The sequence below is a fragment of the Ylistrum balloti genome, unplaced genomic scaffold (assembly GCF_031769215.1).
Source record: "Ylistrum balloti isolate Yb309-2 unplaced genomic scaffold, AGI_CSIRO_Ybal_v1 Utg370248, whole genome shotgun sequence".
NCBI classification, from domain to species: domain Eukaryota; kingdom Metazoa; phylum Mollusca; class Bivalvia; order Pectinida; family Pectinidae; genus Ylistrum; species Ylistrum balloti.
The window spans coordinates 940,216-962,849 of NW_026782199.1; the positions used below are offsets into that span (position 1 = coordinate 940,216).

Genomic DNA, 22,634 nt, shown 5'->3' on the forward strand with positions numbered 1-22,634 from the left:
TTTTGATTGTCAATTTGTACAGGCATAGCTTCCTCATTAATAGTTTTAACATTGGGATAGATTATGTGACAGTTTTGTACGGTTTTGTTGCTGTCTGTTGGCAAGGTAACGATCGAGAAATTCATTATCAAGATTTCATTTCGTCATCGCTAAGAAGACATAGAAACATTTCATTTGAGCTTTTACACCACATGCCATTCCATATGAACTATGATACCATTCCTTATATATCTCATGAAATAGTTTACTAATTTTAATTGATGTTGAATTTTCTTTTCGAAAAACATCTTCACATAGTTGTATGTGGAACACAGGAATCCACAATGAAACAAGAAATTCCAGATGAAAGAATTAATGGAGTTTTTAGTAAATTATGTAAATGGGGAAAATTCATGATAAACGTTTATGTCTGTGTTAAATCTTTAAACAGAACTTCTCCTGAAAATAATTTCAAATATTTAAAAAAAAAAAGTTATTATAATGATGAATACGCATGAAGTCTTATAAGTGTAACCTCACATACACGTAAGTACTTGAATCTCATAATATTTTATTCTTTACACAACATAAAGATTGGATTTTTTTTTCGTTGAAACGTTTATAAGGTAACATAAAGCTATGATAAACGACGAGAGATCATTCCCTACCTCCACCACTTTTGGAGGGGAAAACGGGGAAGAGATGGGGTCGTAACTCTGACAAATGTACTCGTCCTTCATTTACCATACACGAATCTTGATTTCATTGCCAAACTGATTTCATCCTGTGTTAGCATGATTAATGATATTACATGATAGGTGGAAATGTACAACACCTTCCGTAACATTGATCTATTTACAAATAATTTTAAATAAAAGCAATACTAGCTATATTGGTGAAGCCAATTTGATATATGCATATTTGTGCAGCTACCTAATTGCTCTTGATCCGGTTTCCTTGCAATAACAATAACTGACCAATTTTAGCCATTTATCAGATATTATTTACACCCGTGGATACATTGTTGTCCTGAAATAGATTAGATACACATTCGATATGTTTGTTGCTTGAATAGAATTTTATTAACTTTATGGTCATCTCTCAGCACTGCTAATAACCAACATGTCAACCTAATCATAATCCAAATTCCAATTCAATAAAATCAGGCCTAACTATGAACAAACGAAACTCGTGAAAACAAATTAAACCGACTCCAAGGTGGGGTTGAGGAATTGGTTATATTTTTCTATTTTTTGTTTCTAAAAGAAGAAAACAAAAATAAAAACTAGAAAAGGAAACAGATACCGTATGTTTGTCTGTAGAATACGCTGCTCATCGTTAATGATAATAATTGTATGGTATTCTGTGGTTGAAAACCTTGTTCTGGATTGTACTTGTAATTGCTAGGGATGTTGCTGTAAGCTTGCTTCATTAACGCCTACATGGCTGATTAACACTATTACCATCCAATCAATACAGTATATAGACATTTTCATAATTCTTTTTCTCCATAATTCATTTTCTTGCCTTTAACGCTATCAAATTATCTCCGTACTTTGATCCGGCCTGGTCATTAGGTTGCTACTCGGAACAAAATGTTGAAAATATTCGTAATGATTCTGTTTTTCATCTGATAGTCGCCCTATTTAGGCCCTTAACATTCCTAACAAGTGCTAAAAGGACGAAAGAATTTAATTCATTATTTGGCTGTATTTTTATTATTATTTAATGAACAAATATTTTTTATCATTATCTATTTTTGTATCTCTCTAATTTTGTATTAAAAGGTGTCATTACTTGTGTGTCTTTTTTATATTTGTTGCAAATGTTTCTGTTCGTATTTGGTAAAAGTTGGTTTTACTGTTATGCTATGGATCCGAAATGTTATAATGTCAGATATCATAATATCCCGTTTTTTCGTCATGTGCCGATTTTTCCGCATAACTTGTTATATAAATAGAGTATTTACGATGCTGTTGATTTTGCCAAAGGTTTAAAACATCGATATAGTTAATTCCTTTGCCTGGATAGGAAGGTTATGAGTACCTATGGTATGAAAGGTAGATTCAGTGGCTGTAAGAAGCCGATTGCGCTGATGCGCGAGACGAATAAACCTGCTCTGACGTTTTGACGTCACCCGCGGACGCCCAGACCTAGGTCTGTCAGCAACCCGCCCGATTTCCCTTAGACGCATAACAAGCCGTTCTAAAGTGCAAATATGGCCACCGAAATGTCTGGCAACCTGTATATGCCTTTGACCTTGCATAATCATCGCAATGGCCTGAGCCCTGTGATCTTCCGTCACCCATGCCATTGTTTAATGCTATCAGAAATTAATCAAAATATTGGAAAATAATGTGTCTCAATGAAGACTACCTAATGGTATGACGAGCAGTGTAACTCTATGTCAGAACACTGCGGTATACAAGATTTTCTCGTTTTGTGCTTTCCCACGAAGACATCGTCACTCAATACAATAATGCAACATTCGATACAGGACCACGTTCCCTGTAACTTAGAAAGTTGCTTGACCGATTTTCATTGTTTTTATCAACTTGTTCGCATGATATTGCAAATAATGTCATCCTTCGTTTCTTTATCCCTTGAGTATATTTCAGCTGTATGATGCCGTTTAATTTACAATTTAGTACTAATTTTCTTATTCTAAATTTGCATTAAAAATTGCTACTTACCTGTGTAGGGTCTGACATCTCCTATGAAGTTTGAAGGGTTACATGATATCCCGGTTATTACAATAACTCTAATAGGGCTTCACCGTATTTCACGTTGTGATGTTATTTTTACAGTTATGGTGTGGTGGATATAACAGAAACAGCAGACGACACAGAACAAGGTGAGACCTCGTGAGATCTAAGATAGATTTTCGTCCCTAATCAGCAATATTTTATTAAGATATATAAAATGGTTATCCAAATCTAACAAATAATAAAAATAACTATCCAACACTTCATAAAGTAATTATACAAATTATGGAAATGCGCAACATTACACTTTATCCCAATACCTTACTCTACTTAATGAATTCTTTTGATTATAAGCATGGCTTTAGGTTCATATGTATTAACTCTCTTGTGAAACAGTTTATTTTTTTGATTTGTTATAAACATACTTTCATCGTGGTATATGCCAAGTCCTCTTAATTGAATTATCGTTTGTTGAAACATCCATTTGTGATTTTATTGTAACGCTGGTGTCGTTTACAGAGGGCAGTCCTTCTATCGTCCAACCTATACCCTTGCCACCGTCAGTGTTGACATTAAACAAACCCAAACGACGGATGTTACCAAAAACACCGGTAAGTTATTCTGTCAAACTTTTGGGCTTTTTTTTCCAAATAAAGCGTTTATTTCCCAAACATAGCTTTTTTTTTTTTTTTTTTTATTCAGTGATAAACAAACAGATACAGAAATATCCTCTCGCAGGAGGGCTCACATTCTTCACTCGCCTTTCACATAACCATTCATCCTAAATACATGTAGCTGTATTCTGACATATAGCTATTTGTTTACAGTAGATAAATTAGATATCACATTCATTCCAACAAAGAATTTCGATTTGTTTATAAGTATATAAACATATTAAAATATTAAGACAATAAAAAGACGTATTAAGTATTCATAACTATTTGTTGTATGCGCGTCGCTTGAGTCGAACGCGCCCACGATTATTCCATGCACTAGTATAGGCGCCAACGGTACTTTTGGGCTTATATTCCACTTTGAAGACGCAATTACAGTTACTAAGTTAACGATTGATTCCATTGATCAGGTAAGCTACATATTATACAGTCCTATAGTACACATTGATATTCCAGTGCTATCAGAGTTTTTTGTGAATTATTGATAGTTCATCACTGGGAAGGAAACAAGATACCATCAATATTTTGTATTTTAGGGAACGATAAACCTCGTTTAAAAGGCTCAGTTTTTACTGTTTTGCATTTTCTTCTCTGTCTGGCATGAATCTGATAGCTTCACTATTATTATATTGAAATTGATCCTTATATTAATGCCGGTATTTAGATTGAAATGAAGAAAGACGAACGTTTGGTGAGTGGAAAACTACAGATGAGCGTGGCATACTCTGAGGGTGAAGAGTGTCTGTCAGTAACCCTTGTAAAGGCAGATGACCTTCGACCACCTGGACAGCTTGAAGTGTCCATCATTAATCCAATAGCTTTAGTTAATCTTCTCCCTGGCAGGGGGTAAGTTCACCTTAACTTTGTGTATATCTTTTTTTTTTGAAATTTTATAAAGCGTCGTCGATGACATGTAATGTATGTTTGAAATATTTTATAATGTTAATACTTAAAATATTGCATTTTCTATGACAATCTAATTTAAGTCTCAAGAATATGAAGAGTGTTTGGACATAAAAATTATTCCACTTCCTTCTCTCTCAGTTACTATCCACCATACGAAACTATACCACAGTTTAATACGTCATCACCTCGTTGGAATGAAACATTCAACATACTTGAGATCAGCGCCTCTGAGGTAAAATATTTAAGAATTTTGCTAAAATTATCAATTGCAGTTATTTGATTGGGTTAGTTTGTTAATTTGTTTATCGACAAGTGAGAACATAGATATTGTAGTAGTTGTTGACGGTTTTAACCAGGATTTTCATTAACAATATGTTTTTATCCTCATCATTCATTCGTAATAACAAAAACTTATTAAACTCCGCCGATACTCTTGTTAATATCTCTACTTTGAAGATTTTCAGGTATCTTTGATGATTTTATCAAAACGGAAAAAACAAACATAGTCGAATACTGATTTCAGAAAATGTATGTTGCCTTATGCATATCAATGCTAAGCATTCTTTATCGAATGAGTATATTCCAAATTTCTTGTTTAGGTAAACGACAAATCTATCGAGATAACGCTATGGAATCAACAACATGCAGAAGACATGTTCCTAGGGGAAGTACTCTTAGATCTCGTGGATGCCAACACAAAAGACGAAATAATCACTTACGATCTTGAGGATCACGATGAGAACAGTTCACCCCTCCCACACAGACGCAGAAAAGAATCTTGTTCTGACGCCACTACGACCAGTCAAATTAGTCCTATGACGCCAACGATCGATACATCCAGTAATTGGTCGACTAGCCCGAGTCGTTTGTCCATTCAAAATTTGAGTACTGAAGGAAGACCGACAAACGAAGACAGAAATTCTTGGTCTTCCCCATCACATAATAGACATTCATGTTAGTAGAATTTTTCGTACTATTTTGTTTCATTGGCATGACATTTTAGTGTTTTTTCTTGGTTTCAAATTGTCATTTTTTAATTAGTATTTTATATAGCACCGACATAATTTTGAAACTTTTGCAAATTACACATATAGATTATGTTCATAACTTTTTTTTCATTTTTCCCGTTTAAGTGGTTTAAAATACGTGGTCAATGTCCTCAAACATATTTTAATGTGTTGACATATTGAGATTTTCCTTAGTTCCATCTTTCTAAGAAAATAATGTATTCAAATTTGAAAGATATATAGCAACTTAATTATTCGAGAACTACGGAAAGATGTTCCCTAGCAAAAACGTCCGAAAAAAGGAAAAGTTTTCAACTGAAAGGACTTATTAGACTTAGTAACAGGTCGTAGTAAGGAAGGTGGTACAGATCACCTTTCAGTGATTTTTAATGTGTTTATGTATAGGAAAACGATATAAGTATACCATTGCCCTTTTATCTTCACTAAATTCATTCCCAACATAAATACCGTTACCGGGGAATAATGATGAAAAAATTAACATTTTACCTTCAAAATGTCTAATTCTCTGTGAAATTCTATACCATCTTTCATAAAAGTTTTATGCAGTTTCATTAACTAGCTTGGTTTGTATTGGATAAATCATTTGAAAGCGGGGTCTCCTTGGAAAGTAGATTACAGGTTGGTATGTCTATTTCACTTTCTTTAGCAACAGGTGGTCCAGATATGGCATGAGAAGCAAAACACATTAACAGTATGGGTATACTCTTATATTACTTGTACGGAATTACATACAAATAGTCTCTATGATAAACAGTAAATTTTATTTTATTTTATCATTAAATAGCAATACTTTAGTAATAATTACCTTTCGAATAAGCCGATAGCTTCAATATTGTACACAGGATGATTTCCAGTTTCAGACATTTATGAAAAACAAAAGTACTGTGAAAATGTCATAAGTTGTTCATGGGCAGATCAACGGCAGACGTACTTATAACATTTTCATTGATATTAGTTTCAGACCCTGATCAGAATAACCTTAGATTATATTGTGAAAAAAGCTTAGTGATTGATAGCATTTCCAGTGATTTGTATTACTGCATTAGGATAATCCAAATACTGTTAACAAGTGACTACCGAATTAAGTGTATCCTGAAAGTTTGTGTCATACCTTTAATGTCATCATCCATCGCGATAAGTTAAAAAATATATATTAAAAATCCACAATATACATAAATACGTGCATAACATCCGGGATGGGCAGACCAGTTTAAAACTTATATAATACTTTGTATATGTCTTTCTACTCAACAGGCAAGCATAGAATAAATTGAATGGCCATTTTATAAAGGAATAGAGCTGAAATACAAAAACGTTTTACTGTATACAAAAAATAGAAAACAAATAAAAAGAGAAATCCTGAACGTTTTATCTGGTCAGTATTGTATTCCGGTATCGATTGACAGATTCGTCAATTTTGCAAGTTGTGATAAACTTACTTGAACTTGGTTTGCTTCTGTTATTTCCATTTTTGTCAGGCCTGCCTTATAAATGCCTTCGACAGATGGTGCCCCCAATGACTTTTAACCGTGATTTATCCAATACATAAAGACTTTTAATAAATCCACGAGTTTAACACACAAACAGAGATTTGCATGGTTTTTTTTTATTTTTAAATGTATACATTTTAATTTGTCCTGGTTTTGTTTTTCGTTTTCTTCTGTTTACCTACATATTTATACGTGAATTTTTCTATTTCATGTGATGATACAGGTTCACACCAATGTTTCTGTTTTCATCTGAATCTTTTTCATGCTTCAGCTATACAACTGAACTTAAGTGAATCTTTATATGACTATTTTCAAATTCACGTATACACAATATAAGTGTTCATATGTAAAATATAGACGATGTGCTACATAAATATGTTATCATTTCAGCAATTCGCTAAATCGGTCTAAGAGGATCATCAGAAACAATTTGATAATGCTTACAAAACCCATATTTGATTGAGATAAGCCCCTATACACGTGATATTATTCCTGATCATGTACTGTGATACTTCATCGAATACACCAGACAGCAGATTCCGAACAAAAGTGAATCATGAATTAAAATCTTCCTGATTTAACGAAGTATATGTTCTCCTCACGGACTAAAGATATGTAAACAATGTCCAGGAACAAAATTATACTTTACTGTTTTCATAGGTATCATTTTTTCAGTACCTCGAAGTGGCAGTTTCAGCGCAAAGATGAAACGGAAGCTAGCAGTGGCTGTGTCAAAAATGTCTTCAACGTTTACAAGCGGCGAGCGACGGCTAAGTCTGCGTATGTAAATGTGTCATTTTTAGTTGATACTATGTATGTATTCGGAAGTATTCAGAGAATACCAGAGCATTGGGATTAAAGAGGGATAATCTCACTCAGATGATATCGAACTCTGTCCTTGCTTTGTGCTGAAAAATCGATAGATGAAGATTAAAAGAGAGATAAAAGATCTCATTAATGTATATTTACTCAGGTAATCACATGACATGACATTTTGGTGAATATTTGCATAAAATTACCACACGTAATTAAAAGAGCACCTAGCTCTCACTGGGCGAACATGACACAGGCTTATCATTTTGTAGTATACGAGGAAAACATGTGTTATGTTATCTAGTTTGTGTCTCTGTATTTTGACTCATTAGTAGATTCTATCATAACGTCACAGTTGATGTCATTTTCGATCTCAGTTTTTGTCATAACATTATTATTATTAAATTAATTATTTTTCCAATATTTTAAGATACCTTAAAAGTCCTACCAGTGGAATATCACTTGTATTTAGGTCCCGATGTAATACAAAGCACAGTGATGACACCTCTGTGTGAAGGCCACCTGGCGTGAATGTCACTAGTATTTAATGTGCGATATGATACCAGTCAATATGTATAAAGGGCAGCTGTGTATGAATTTCGTTTTTTTCAAGGTAGAATGGAGGCTATGGAATCGAACTTCTATATAAAGACCACCTGTGTACGATTTCATTTTTGTCCTGGTAGAATAAGGGTTATGGAATTGAACCTCTATATAAAAGTCACCTATGTATGAATTCTTTTTTGTCTTGATAGAATGGGGGCTATTGAATCGAACCTCTATATAAAGGCCACCTGTGTATGAATTTCATTTTTGTCCTGGTATAATGGGGGCTATGGAATTGAATCTCTATGTAAAGACCACATGTGTATGAATGTCACATGTGTAAATCAGCATCATTTTCTGGAAATTAATATAGTATATGCTGCCAACATAGAAATCTGGGTGCATACAAATATAAGTTCATTATATTTTTGTCATTATGAACTATCATAAAAAACACCAAATATTTGGTCTGTTGAAGTGTCTGTGTCGTAATTGAACCCCATATAGGAAAGTCTCAAGTTGCCTCAATGTTTGCTTTTCACGACATCAACACGTCAGAGACAAAACTACATAATGGCCACATGTGTCCAAAGCTCCATGATATATTATTTTTTGAGTGTTTATATGGGTCTGACTTTTGCAGTGTAAGTATTCATACTGTAGCATGATATTAGATTGTCTGTATTGCATTTTACAGAGGACGAAAAGGCAACCAATATGAGCCACAGCGCTGACGCGATGTTGGGGTATATAGCGCCACCTATTGCCATTTCACCGAGACACTCGACCGACCAATACAAAGGTAGAAAGACGGAAAACATACACATACTCATTTTATCACTCTTCAATCAATTTTGCCGGTTCGTAATATTTTGGCCGAGCACGAGAGTGACACAGCTACAAAATAATATACAACATTTGAGTTAGTGTCTTGATTTGACGTATGTGTAGAGTTTTCATTATTATCTTCCCAAACTAGAGGCTTTTATTCCATTATTCAACCATCTGGCTACATATTTTAGAGGGTTGTAAAAAGCTCTCCTTGCTGCGCCAAAGTAAGGATAACATACCCTTTATGCCGGATAACGCTGCGTCCTTTAAGGGCTAGTTAGTGGTGCCAGGTAACTAACTCAAATGATCACAAAATTTGCACAGTAAAATTTGTGGTCATTTCGAAGTCCGAGACTAAAGTTAAAGTCCGTCGTTTCACAAGTTATTTCATTGGTGACTCGTTTTGCATCAAAGGAGGGTATCAGTACAAAGAGAATAAAACCAGGTTTCCGCCAGACTAGGTGTATTTCACTTCAAACCGTGACTACATTATCCTAGCATAAGATTAGGAGCAATAGCTAATCATAATTGCTGACAGAACATTTAGGTGTTTACTGTTCGTTATTTCAAATTATTGTCCAAGATATCGTCAGTTATTGTTACCTTGTAAGTTGATTTTTTTTGTTTTTTCAGGGCCTCTTTTAGACATAGGTAATAACAGTCGGTCATACACATGTAGTGAAACAGGAGCAAGCATATACGATGACAATTCAGATTTGGACGAAATGGGCAAAAGGTAAATTGATATATAAATAACAACAATTAGGTCTTTGTATTTTTGTTTTTGTTTTTAAAAACGAAATGAGGTATTCTCATTTTTCATCTGTTCGGTCTTTCAGATTTGGATCCACCTCCCCAGACGGAGACGATATAACTTCAATGCTCGGTCCGGCCCAAGTACCGCCTAAGCCTGCTTCAGGTTAGATCATCTGAAACTGTGACAGTGTCTTTTCCAAACTAGAAAAGTATTTAAATCAACCGACTTCTATGAATCAAAACCAAACAACGGTTTGTCATACAATATCAGCTGTAGTCTATCCTGGAAGTCTTAGATCAGTTATGTTAAATACACAGTAGTACAAAATACAGATGTTCTGGTTATCTTCTCTTTGAATCAAATGGTTAAGATAATGAATCATACAGCTGCTTCGCAGTGATACTGAAAGTTTAAATTTTGAAACCTAGGATGCGACTTAGGGAAATAAAAATTGGTAAAAATAACTATCATAAATCAAACTCTAAGTACGTTATTATTTTCGTACGTTGAATGATTTCAGAAGAACGTCAAGTACTAGGTTATATTCTGAACCGTGTTCTAATGTTGCTTGCAGTTAACGGTAAAAATGGAAACCAAAATGAAACCTTGCTCATAACAAATTTTGTTTTTGGTTACCATGAATTAAGTTTGAGCAATCAAATGCACATTTTCTAAAACGGTAAACTTGTAGTCGTCCTTCTGCGTGGTGCTGTACAGATAATATTATCAAGAAGCAAATCAACGACGTTCTGCCTAATCTGAATGTATTTTCCAGAACAATCAGTGTGTGGTGATATTCGACTCGGCCTGATGGTGACCCAGGGTAAACTGGAGATCGACATTATCTGTGTGACAGGACTTCTCAGAGACAGTGAGAATGCACCTCCAGGTAAGTTTACTTCTCTCTAACGAAGTAGATCGCACGTGGATTTACCATGTAACTGGTCGAGTACAGTTATGTACTATTTATTTTATCAGATCACATGCTTAAAGTGGATATATCTTGATACTTTGTGGAATCAGATTTTCCATTTCACTTCGTTTTATGTACCTTGTTGCGGTATATATGTTTTGATTTTCTTATGAAAGTTATTGCACATTTGAGTTATGCACCTCCTTATCTTTTTTTCAATTATATTTATATTCGTTTTGACCGATTAGGATGTTCCTTAGTTGTCTCCCTGGGTTTAGTATAAATTATAAACTGAATCATTCAGCAATGTCGTCCATCTGATTGCCGGCATTATGAACTTAGATAGTCGGGTACATTCTTTAACATTTCAAAAATGTTAAGAAAACTGGTAGATTCAATTAGGCTTAAAATATCATTATAATGATGTATTGATTATACTTATTCGTATGGTTATACTTATTTGGACCAAGATTTACAAGGCCGGAGTCGTCCAAGAAGCAGAAGACGCTTGCCCTTCCATAACACCGGGTCTTTTTCTCCTTGTATCTTTTTTCTCCGTATATATATATGTTCATGTTTTGCCATTGTTTTTATTATTGGATGTGTGTGTTATTATTTTTACGTTTACATGCTGGTATTTTCTTGTTAAAATGTCTATAAATATATATATATTTTGTCCTGTCAGATACGTATGTGAAGACATACTTGGTTGAAGGACCCAAAGTCATCCAAAAGAAGAAAACACCGACGAGTAAAGCGTCGTATGAGCCCTCGTTTAATAGAAAAATTAAATATTCTGCTTGTAACATCCATGGCAGGCACATAAAGGTAAAAAATTATAATTCACCCCAACATGTAAAGTCTTAGCGTTATATTTTAATAAAAATATGAATATCAGAACAAGAAAGCACCGTTTTTTGTTTTTTACATGTTTTCAGTATTTTCGTAGCTCCCAAAGATTTTCAGCTGAAAAAATTCAAATGAATGAAACCAGGTCTCTAGGTTATATACTCAACTACCAACCATGAACGTATTTATTTGATGTCGGTTCTTAGAGATTTTTTCCTGTATTGGTGTTAATAATACACATGCACACCATCAAGTATATCAATTAACATAAATGTGAACTATTAATGAGAAATCACATCAGCTAATGTAAATATCCTAGTAAATATTTCAATTAAAATATGGTTTTTATTTTATTTTCACACCATCGTCATTTGTTCAATGTTGTTAACATAGGCATCAAAATAACTCGTTAAGATTGCTTATCCATTATGAACATTGAAACAATTTTATTTCTTGATTAAATAGGTGAAGATCTGGGCAAGACAAGGTGCTTTTGACAAGAAGTTGTGTCTCGGTGAAACTGTTATAAAGTTGGATGGACTTGACTTAAGTCAACATACACACACGCTTAGTTGGTACAAGCTGTTTCCTCAGGGTGCTACGGACTTCAGTTCTAACGAATCTCTTAGTTTTTGATCGGATTTGCCAATTTTTTTTTTATTTTCTTTTAATCTGTTATATTTTTCATTGCCTACGACTGACAGTGTGTTCGTGAATGCGGATGGTTGTCTATTGACTAAGAAACGTCTCTTCAAAGCATTTACCTGCTCGTATAATACTTCAGATGACGTTATTAAACATAATGCTTTGAAGGTGCTCGACTTGTGATACTAACAAAAAAGATACCATTGTTTTATTTTCTTACATAAGCTCAATTATTCAGATATATGTAGTTTTCTAGCACTTGACATAAAAAGTTAATTTGCATTTGTTTTTGTCTGTGTTGATGAAATACTGAACGTGCTCAGCTGTAAACAATATTCCAATTGAACTGATATATTTTTTCATAAGGCTTGAAAAGTCAATTTCCTTTAAATCAAGATTTGTTTCAATATAGAAATAGACGGTTAAATATGAATGCTTAACATTTCAAATAATACTTTCAAAGTCATAATACATTAACTCGGATATTCACGTTGGTTCGAATCAGCCCAGTATATCATGGGAAACGTTGATGTTCTGTTACTAAATCAAGTGTGGGTTATTGTAACAGTACACTTACACAAATTGTTTAACAATTGCAAAATAAAATGTAGGTGCTCTGACAAAGCACCTGTAGCTGGTAATTATCACGGGATAAAGTTAAAATATCATTCCCGCAAAAGTGACCGGTTATACGGTCGGAGGGTTGATTGGTAAGTTGTGAGTCTCATATCTTGACTTTTGGCGGACATGCTGCATTATTTTTCAACACAATCCCCTTTATTATATATACGCGTTTGTCATCTATATTTAACGGCCTCAATGCCCCTTTTAAAGTAATCCTTTTTGTTGCCGTTCTGAAAGTCCTCCATTGCATGTATGACGTAATCATCTGACTTTTGTGAAAGTCACTTTCCTTGTTAACTTTAGAGTGCTACCTCTTCGGCATAAACCAAATGACACCAGTCTTCGGGCTTACAGCATTTAAAGGTCAGGGAATAGTAGAGCTGAAAAAGCTCATCCCTAACTACCTTCTATAATACAAGGCTCACAACTTATCAATCATCCCTGGTCACTGTTTTTCCTGCCGGACTTCAATACCGTCCTTGTTAAGGTTGGTAGTAAAATCTGTTTGTTGGAACGGAGAGAAATGAGAGCTTTTTTTACTACGAAAGAAAAAGTATGTCATCACTACGCATTGTATGCGTTAATTTCATTATGATTAAAACTACATTTGAAAATAATGATAAATCTTGCTCAATAGATACAGTGTTTTATTGTATTGAACAAAGATACGCACATACCTATATATTACAATTATTTTCAGCGGACAGGTGCTAAATCTGTATAACTGGTAATTGGACGCGATGGAACCTGTAACGCTGGTCGTCAAGGTTTCCATTCCTATCAGGGTCCAGGTGTCGATTTATCAAGTGTTGGATGGTAAACATGCTATGATAGGAGCGTGTCACAGAACCTTTTCACAATGGTCAAAACGCGTGCAATGTCGCTGTACATTATAGTAAAGAATAAAGCGATGTTTATTTCTTCTTTTACGTATTTTACTAACCTACACTACTGAATCTTTCTTGAATTTTTTAATGACATATCACGTTTAATTGCAATATGTTATGATATACTTTCAATGTTCTCTTTCATTAGATGCTTTGTCGTATTTGAGTTTAAATAAAGGTATATGTCGGCTCTATAAAATTTTTGTAGAAGATTTCCCGAAAATAAATGATACGCTAAACGTTTCGTAAAAATGGCTGACAGTCTTTAGTAACTCGTTGATTTGATAACAGGATTATCATAATTTCTTTAGGTTGATCGCAAAAACAACAAGAAAATATCATCGTGTAGAAAATCTCCACTATACCTGATACTCAATCAAACTACGTCGAAAGAGTCACCGTGAAAAATACACAGAAAATAAGACAGGATTTTCGGGAAAAAACCTTCTGTTTCATTTATAACACCTATAACATTATTGATTACGTCAAATGTTTTATTGCTGAAAAAAATGGCGTTTCCAAATGGGTAAATAGTACCGGTACACTTTCTCATAAAATCATCAAAAAGACCTTTCAAATGAAGAATCATATCAAATACAATAATTCTAAACGATGAAATCAATACATGCGATTTAAAATATTGTTATAAATCATTTTATAAATATATTTTTTATTTTTATTTCTATTAAATGTCAAAGCAACTCACTTTAGAGACTCATCTTTCAAACACCTCAAGAATTTCCTATTGCTGTAAACTTACATATTTAAGCGATTATATAATTTTAGCGCTGAAATGATTTGACTAAAATTTTAAAGCGCGTCTTGAAGTATAACTTTTTGTGGATGCGCAAATTCATTACAACATTATCAATTATCAATTGCTGAAAATGATGATGCACTTAAATTTCATTGTGTCAAATTAAGTACATCTGTACATTCACGATATTCAAAGACAAACAAATTAGTGCTAATGATTAAGTAACCTTTATTTGGAAATTAGCCAAAACACAGTTGATTTCTTTCTTTCTTTATTTTTTTATAAGTTTTCTATGTATGGTGTACAGTAATTAATTAAAAGATCGGTTTCCGGAATCTACAGCTAAATTATACGTTGAATTCAAATGGTTAGAGTATTCCTGGATACTACATCAACTTTTACTTGCCAATACTACTTCTAATAGTATATTTTCCCTAAAAGCGTACATGATAGCGTATCTTGACAATATATTATGATATATTTCAGTATATTTGAAATCTATAATGATTTACATACATTCTTGTAAAGTATCATGTGTCATGTTTGTATACATCAATGTCTTTCTCAGATTTCAGTTATTGATATGTAATTTCATTGAAATTTGTATAATTCTGTTGTAATATACAGTGGAAAATTAAAGATGTTGTTTTGATTACATAATATACTTGCTTCTTTATCAGTTTATATACAATGCATTCACTACTACTAAATGATTTGTAAAAATTCGTTCTTCTGGTCAATCGACACAGACGTAAGTACTCGGTATCCACTAATTAGTAAACAGAGACATACTAACTCGACATAAATATTCACTCTTCCTCTGGTCAGTTCCTAGAAAAGTAAATACTTGTTCTTACTCTGGTCAATTTACATAGACTTAAATACTCGGGTCTTAGGGGTGGGGAGAAAGAGGAGATGTAAAGTCTTGAAAACCCTTTTCCGCCTGTAGGAATGCGAAGATTGTATTCATTTCGTAGTCTGAAACATCCTAGATTGAAGATGAATCAATTTTGTAAAAACGATGTGTCTCGGGTCCATAACTGGTGATTAGAGGAAATACTTAAAGACCACTCTTCTGTAGCAAATCCTTGTGTAGAAATGCCATGATCTGTCTCAATTTTGTCTTAAACATGCTTAGAGAACTGGACCCAATTTTGTATAAACATGCATGGCAGTAGAATAGACAATGCAATAACTCATCAGTACTATGATGTGGTGATTGGACAGCTAAGAGGAGAATATGAATACGCATGAAAACAATTAGAACCCTAAGGCACAAAATGTGATAAAAGATATAATAGATAAATATGACTTGGTTGATCCTTGGCGACTGTTTCATCCAGATTTAATTTTTTTACATGGAGGCAAAGAAACCAATAGGACAAAGAAGACTGGATTACTTTCTTACTTTAAATGAAAAATACTCGAGAACAAAGGATTGCAAACTTGCCAGAATATAAAACTGATAATTTATGTATTGTTTCAGAAATTATCTTAAAATGTTCAGAAAGGGGTAAAGGGCACTGGAAACATAATGTATCATTGTTGAACGATTTAACTTACATACAAAAAGTAAAAGATTGCGTTCCTGAAACTGTTGAAGAATACTACATTTCTGGGAATAAAGACAGTCCTGAAACATTAACAATAGTTAAAAAAAATCGAAATTTTGAAAATAAAAAAATTAGGTCTATTAAAATTCTGTCATCTAATAGAGAACAGAATGAATATAAAAAATTGTATATTGTATTGAGAATATTAGAAAAGCTAAAATGGAAGGGTTGATATTAAGATTAATGGCAAATTGGTATGAGAATTGAGAAAGGGCAACCATTTTTTTTTTTTTTTTGCTTTTGTGATTTACAAAAAAAGGCTCCCTGCCCTCTACAGCTCTTGTATCTAATGTTTATACTACTAAGACATCAGATGTTAACATGTGTGAATCTTTACTGGAAGTGACTTTTATACTATTTCACACAAAAAGAAAGAGCAATCTGGACCAAATTTCCGTAAGTATATACTCAACAAAAAAAGAACGGTTAACATGTTTCCTTGGCGAATATCTGTAAATGAGTGAAAACAAAATGACGTTTGTGCAATATTAGAAAATGGTAATGTTTTACATTACAAAATCCAAGGGGGTTACCAAAATCATTCAAGCGTGAAAGTCTGTATTAGCGAAAGAGCTGCACGAGGTTTTCTGTGACTAACTTGTATCTTCGCTTGAATTTCATAAACATTCAAACTGACAACTGTTCCTTAGATCCTTAGAACTTAGAAATCACCGAATCTTGCTATCTATCAACTTTATCATTATGACCCAGCTGTCACAAGTATAGAGAGAAAGGGCTGTAGGCATGATCCAGGCTGGGGAGTCTCGCCGTCGAGTTGCACGGCATTTTGGTTGCAGTGTTAAGACAATTTGCCGGTTGGTAAGTCGTTTAAACCAAACTAGGTCAACATCCGATCGTCCCCGAAGCGGCCGACCCCGTAAAACGACCGCCAGGGATGACCGTCGTATACGATTGATACACTTGCGCAATCGATTCGTAACCGCAGTAGAGACTACAAGAACATTGTTTGGGCGTCGTGTGTCTCCCCAAACAGTCCGCAACAGGTTGAGGGCCTACCAATTGAAAGCGCGGCGTCCCTACACTGGACCCAATTTGTTGCGACGTCACCGTAATAATCGGCGTAAATGGACCCGTGTTCACCGTCGTTGGGCCCTTACGACAATGGAACAATGTTCTGTTTTCAGATGAGTCCAGGTTTTGTCTGCAACACGGTGACGGAAGGCGCAGAGTGTGGAGGCGACGAGGGAAGCGTTTTGCGAACTGCTGCGTCGCAGAACGGGACCGCTTTGGCGGCGGAAGTGTAATGGTTTGGGGTGGTATTTGTGGGGGGACTCGTACCAGGCTTGTTGTGTTAAATGGCAATTTAACCGGCATTCTTAAGACGCCATGGCGTTGGCGCCATTTTTCAACAGGATAACGCACCAGCGCACGCCAATCGCGTCAGCAGAATTTTCTTGCAGCAGAATAACGTACAGGTGTTATATTGGCTATCTAAATCACCTGATTTGTCACCGATTGAGCATGTCTGGGACGTTCTTGGGCGACGCGTGAGAGAACGTCAAAATCAGCCGTCAAACTTGCAGGAGCTGGCCCAAGCCTTGATCGCAGAATGGAACAACACCTCTCCTCGAATTATCCGCTGGTTTACGAGTTCCATGCGACGACGCTGCAATGCTGTTTACTTCGCAAACGGTGGCCATGCCCGTTACTAATGGTGTTACCTTTGAAATTGACCCCAACGTCCTTTACAGTCGAATAAAATCAACTGGACCCAAAGTTTTATAATGAACCATGACTGCAGTTTTATCAGAATTGATCAATTACTTTATTCGTACATGATTGGTAAGGATTTATGAAGGGGTTAATTTATTAATCACAGAATAAAGTAGTGTTACCTTTCTTTTTTGTTTAGTATATATTTCATTCCAATATAAATATCTGCTATATGCAGTTACTAATATCGTTATGTGTTATCAAAAATCTGATGAAACATGCCCAGAAGTTGTGGCATATCTATCTACATTATTTCGAACTTGAAGTTAATGTTTGAAATCTCATGTCACACATGTCAACAACAAATGTTATTTGTACTATCATCCATTAAACTGTAAACACATGCATCTTGTAATAGATAATTATGTCAGCATATAATTAAGTATGTTGGTCATTTGCATAAAGATTATCTACAATATTCATATGTAGTTGTGTCTCTCTCTCTCTCTCTCTCTCTCTCTCTCTCTCTCTCTCTCTCTCTCTCTCTCTCTCTCTCTCTCTCTCTCTGATATATATATACATCATATATATACACCAGTCATCATATATTTTGCAATCTGTTACTATAATGCATAGACAAAAATAAAATAAAAATTGAGATTCTTTTTTATTCACAATTGTGTGAATATAGGTTACAGTTACTATTGTATACCATAAATATAGATATTACGATTTATGTATATCACGTATGGTATATCATTCCTTACTCTGCAGATTTAGAATTTATATGTGATGGAGTAAGGAAACATTACACATGAAGTAATATTCTCTGACACTGCCCTATCATGTTATATATATTCACAACATATATATATATATATATATCTATATAAACAGTTTTTTTTTTATATAATTTTAGACAAAAACAATCTTGTTAGAGTTCCTAGGGTGAATAACTCCACTTATGGGAAGAGATCTTTTCGTTTTATGGCATCCCAGCCTGTCCAACGTTTTTCGGCGACTGATCCGTAACTGGGATACCCAGTTCTGTTAACGTTCCTGTGTCATCTGCACACACCATACTGTGTGAGTTATTCCCCTTGAAAAGTCTACACTTTCAGTACTTGTATTATTTTTATTATTATTTGAGTTTTTCCCCAAAATACCTTTTATATTTGCTATGTTTCTTAATTCATTTTCTTCCGAATTTGTGGGTTTGTAATCTTTTAAACGGTAAGGGATAGGCATGCAACCTATATAGAATGTCATGGAAGTACATCTGAACTTGTTAATGCCGCATTTTTAAGTAGGTCAAAAATCCAATATGGGGCGCCATGACCCAATTGCCAGAAATTCTAAAAACAGCAATAAGTCGAAAACTATTTGTCCTACAAATTGGCTACAATATATTTTATGTAGAAGAGGGTCATATGTTACTTTTTTTTATACATGTTAATAGAAATTCTTTAAAATGAAAAAAAGCTCGCCAAAGGGTCAAGGTCACCTAAAAGTAGAAAAAAGTTTATTATTATTTTATTTTTCTTCTCAATGTTGGCAAGATCTAGAGACTTGATATGTTATACATATAAAGTTAATATAATTGTCTATAACTGTTGTTAAGATTGATGGCCTTGACCCTATTTTATTTAAACATATTTTATTTGTCAATCAACAAAAAGGATTGGGCACAAGCTATCGCAACTTAAAAACGCCTTTTCCATAAGATTTCATTATACACAAATGGCATGACAACAATAACAATAACATTTACAAAAGTATATATATATGAGTATAGAAAATAAGTGAAGAAAGGAATGGGGGAGAAAGGAAGAAAAGGGAACGGTAGAGACTAAATGGAGTAAGATATTATATAATATACAAAATTGCTACTGATCTTAAAATCTTTTACTATTTTTTATGTATGTTTGAACGACAAGAAAAATACTTTCATTATCTTCATCAGACAGGTTTGGAGAACCAGAAAGAATAACATTAAGAGAAACGTTACAGTAACGTGTGATACTGTCAAACATGATTTGTCGTTGTTGTGTATACAGCACACAATCAAAAAAATAATGTATTACATTTTCACACCTATTACCACATGCACATGTAGGATCACTTACAATATTAACTCTATACAAATCATATTTTAAAATACTACAAGAATGACGCAATCGTGTGTGTAAAATATTCAGTTTACGATTTCCAACATCAAAATATTTAGGTAACAAGTCATTTTCATTATACTGAATCAATGATTTAAAACTGTTTATGGATGGCTGTTCTCTAACACTGTTAGGTAATTCATTCCATAGTCTAATAGAAGACGGAATAAAAGACTGAAATGAACTAGACAGTCGGAAATTGGGAACAGTGTAATTTTCAATGTTTCTCACTTGATAGGTATTCCATTCGTGTACTTTAGGAGGTAGAAGGTTAGTTAGATAAGAGGGTGTTCGTTTATTGTGGATTTTATACATCAGTGAAAGTTTCTTAAGTTTTCTTCTATCAGACAGAGGTTTAAGTTGAGATTCATGATATAATGACTGTTTACCAGAAAATGAGGGAAGGCCCGTTATGATTCTAGCTGCTTCCAACTGAACGTGTTCAAGTTTGGTGAGATCTGCTAAAGAACAACCATCCCAAACTTCACAGGCATACTCTAATACAGGTAAAATAAACACTTTGTATATTCTTAACAAAGTTTTCTTGCTCAATAAAAACTTAAACTTCCGAAGTACTGATACCTTTTTCATACATGTTTTTTGAATTTCGGATATATGTAACGACCATTTTGCATCTGCACTAAATACCACGCCTAAATGTTTATGACTTTAAACACAATTTAGGGTTTCATTACCAAAAGTAAGTTGTAAGGGCAAAATATTTCTTGAATTTGATATTAATAAAACATCAGTTTTCTGTGGATTGAACTTGGTGAGCCAATCTCTAGACCATTTATCAAGTTTTTCCAAATCTCTATTAACAGACCTTTCAATATCAACATAAGACGATGAAGAATCAATCAAAGAGGTATCATCAGCAAATAAGCGTGAAATACTATTCAAATTATCAACGATATCATTTACATATATCAAAAATAATAGAGGACCTAAGACACTTCCTTGTGGAACACCAGCATTCGTATAACTTATTTTGGAATATGCGGTTTTTTTTACTAGAACCTGTTGTTGTCTGTTCGAAATGTAATTTTCTAACCACTGTAATAAACTACCTCTAATGCCATAACCATGTAATTTGTGTAATAAACCTTTATGCCAAACACTGTCAAAGGCTTTCGATATATCGCAGAATATTAAACAAGTATGTTTTTTTTCTTTCAATGAACAACATATGCTATGATACATTTCTATCAATTGGTGAACAGTTGAATGATGAGTCATAAAACCAGATTGTTTCTCATAAAATAACGAATGATCAATAAAGAAATTACAGATATATTTAAAAACAACTCTAGAGACTTGATATGTTATACATATAAAGTTAATATAATTGTCTATAACTGTTGTTAAGATTGATGGCCTTGACCCTATTTCGAGGTCACAGGTGTCAGTCATGTAAAAATTCCTAAGAATTCAATTTAACATATTTAGCGGTAAACAATTGTGAAATTTCCTTTAAAACCTCCTGTGATCCTGTGGACACTTACTATTGATAACAATAAATAATGTTTTCCAAAAATTCAACTTCTGTTCTTTCGGTACAATTCAAAATTAACAGTATACAGCATTATTTTTGAAAAACAGTATGCTCAGTGCTTTGATCTCTTACTATTGATGATTCCTTTTGTACTTTGATTTCATACAGAGTGTAAATGCATTGCAGGCATTGTCTTTAATTACAGACCAAAATAGGTGAAAACCCCGTCAAAATTGTCTATGACAGTTTCTAGTTATTATTATTATTTATTTTAAATCATCTTACTGTTTTCTGTTTTTGTTTTTTGGTTTGTTTTCTTCATTTCTCCTGACCTGTAGGTCTACTTTTAATTCACATAAGTGTATATTATATCAATTTTTATAATTTGCTATATTAGCTTCTATGTTTATTACACTTTGGTAGAGTTTTAACTTTTGTAACACTAATGTAAAGTTCCCGTTAGTATTCATGTAACTCTAAGATAATTCTTTGTGTCTGTGATATTTGACCATTACATAAGTAGTGAACATTGTTGTTATGTACTTCTGTTTGTCGCTATGATAGCACTATACAGTGCCTCACTGTTTACCATATGCGACTTTTAATAAACTTCTGGACTCTTGATTTGACACAGGCGTCCACGTCAGGTCCGATACGTCATTTCTCGTTATTACACCATCAGTGGAAACTCCCGGTTTAGGTTATTTTTAAATACTTGCGGTATTTTTCTCTGTCATTATTTGGTGTTCGCGCATGCGCTATACTCACAGTCGCAGCAAAAATAATATTTACAAATGAAACCACATAGGCTCAGCCATTGTCAATGTGTGGTCACGTGACATTGGTTGCTACTTGGAGTATAAAAACGGATTTGTGGCGTGGTCATCAGAATATCTTTGAAGATGGGTATGGAGAATGTTTAGATGGATACACATTCATAGAAAACCTCATGTTTCCTGTACAATTTGCTGATGTTGGTTTATTTCGGGGTCGAGTTTCTGAGGTGTTGTCGCTAGTTTCGCTATCCAACGAAAATACGTTGGGTTCGGAACCGCACGTGATAGCCTAGACATTCGCAGGGCATACTGTGTACTGCCAAGGTGTCATCAAGATGCAAGAAACATAACAGTTGGTTTCATTCATCATAAACTTAACACAGCTTTCTCAAAGCTGTATGATGCTGTAGGACGGCAATTCATTACGTGGTGTTTACGAACAATTCTGAGCTGCCAGTAGGTCCTGCAGGCGGAAACAACATAAGAAGACATAAGAAGTGGTAG

At 34.0% G+C, this 22,634-nt stretch overlaps 1 protein-coding gene across 1 annotated transcript in view; it reads left to right on the forward strand.

Annotated features, from left to right (window-relative positions):
- LOC132552439 (regulating synaptic membrane exocytosis protein 1-like) overlaps positions 1 to 12,127 on the forward strand; it is a 69,307-nt gene extending 57,180 nt beyond the window's left edge. The window contains exons 9-20 of the mRNA XM_060216606.1: positions 2,787 to 2,833; positions 3,204 to 3,295; positions 4,023 to 4,204; positions 4,403 to 4,496; positions 4,864 to 5,218; positions 7,458 to 7,562; positions 8,839 to 8,943; positions 9,606 to 9,708; positions 9,812 to 9,891; positions 10,505 to 10,618; positions 11,328 to 11,470; positions 11,957 to 12,127. Coding sequence (XP_060072589.1) covers positions 2,787 to 2,833; positions 3,204 to 3,295; positions 4,023 to 4,204; positions 4,403 to 4,496; positions 4,864 to 5,218; positions 7,458 to 7,562; positions 8,839 to 8,943; positions 9,606 to 9,708; positions 9,812 to 9,891; positions 10,505 to 10,618; positions 11,328 to 11,470; positions 11,957 to 12,127 — 1,591 coding nt within the window. The remainder of the gene's footprint in view (positions 1 to 2,786; positions 2,834 to 3,203; positions 3,296 to 4,022; positions 4,205 to 4,402; positions 4,497 to 4,863; positions 5,219 to 7,457; positions 7,563 to 8,838; positions 8,944 to 9,605; positions 9,709 to 9,811; positions 9,892 to 10,504; positions 10,619 to 11,327; positions 11,471 to 11,956) is intronic.
- The last annotated feature ends 10,507 nt before the right edge of the window (positions 12,128 to 22,634 follow it).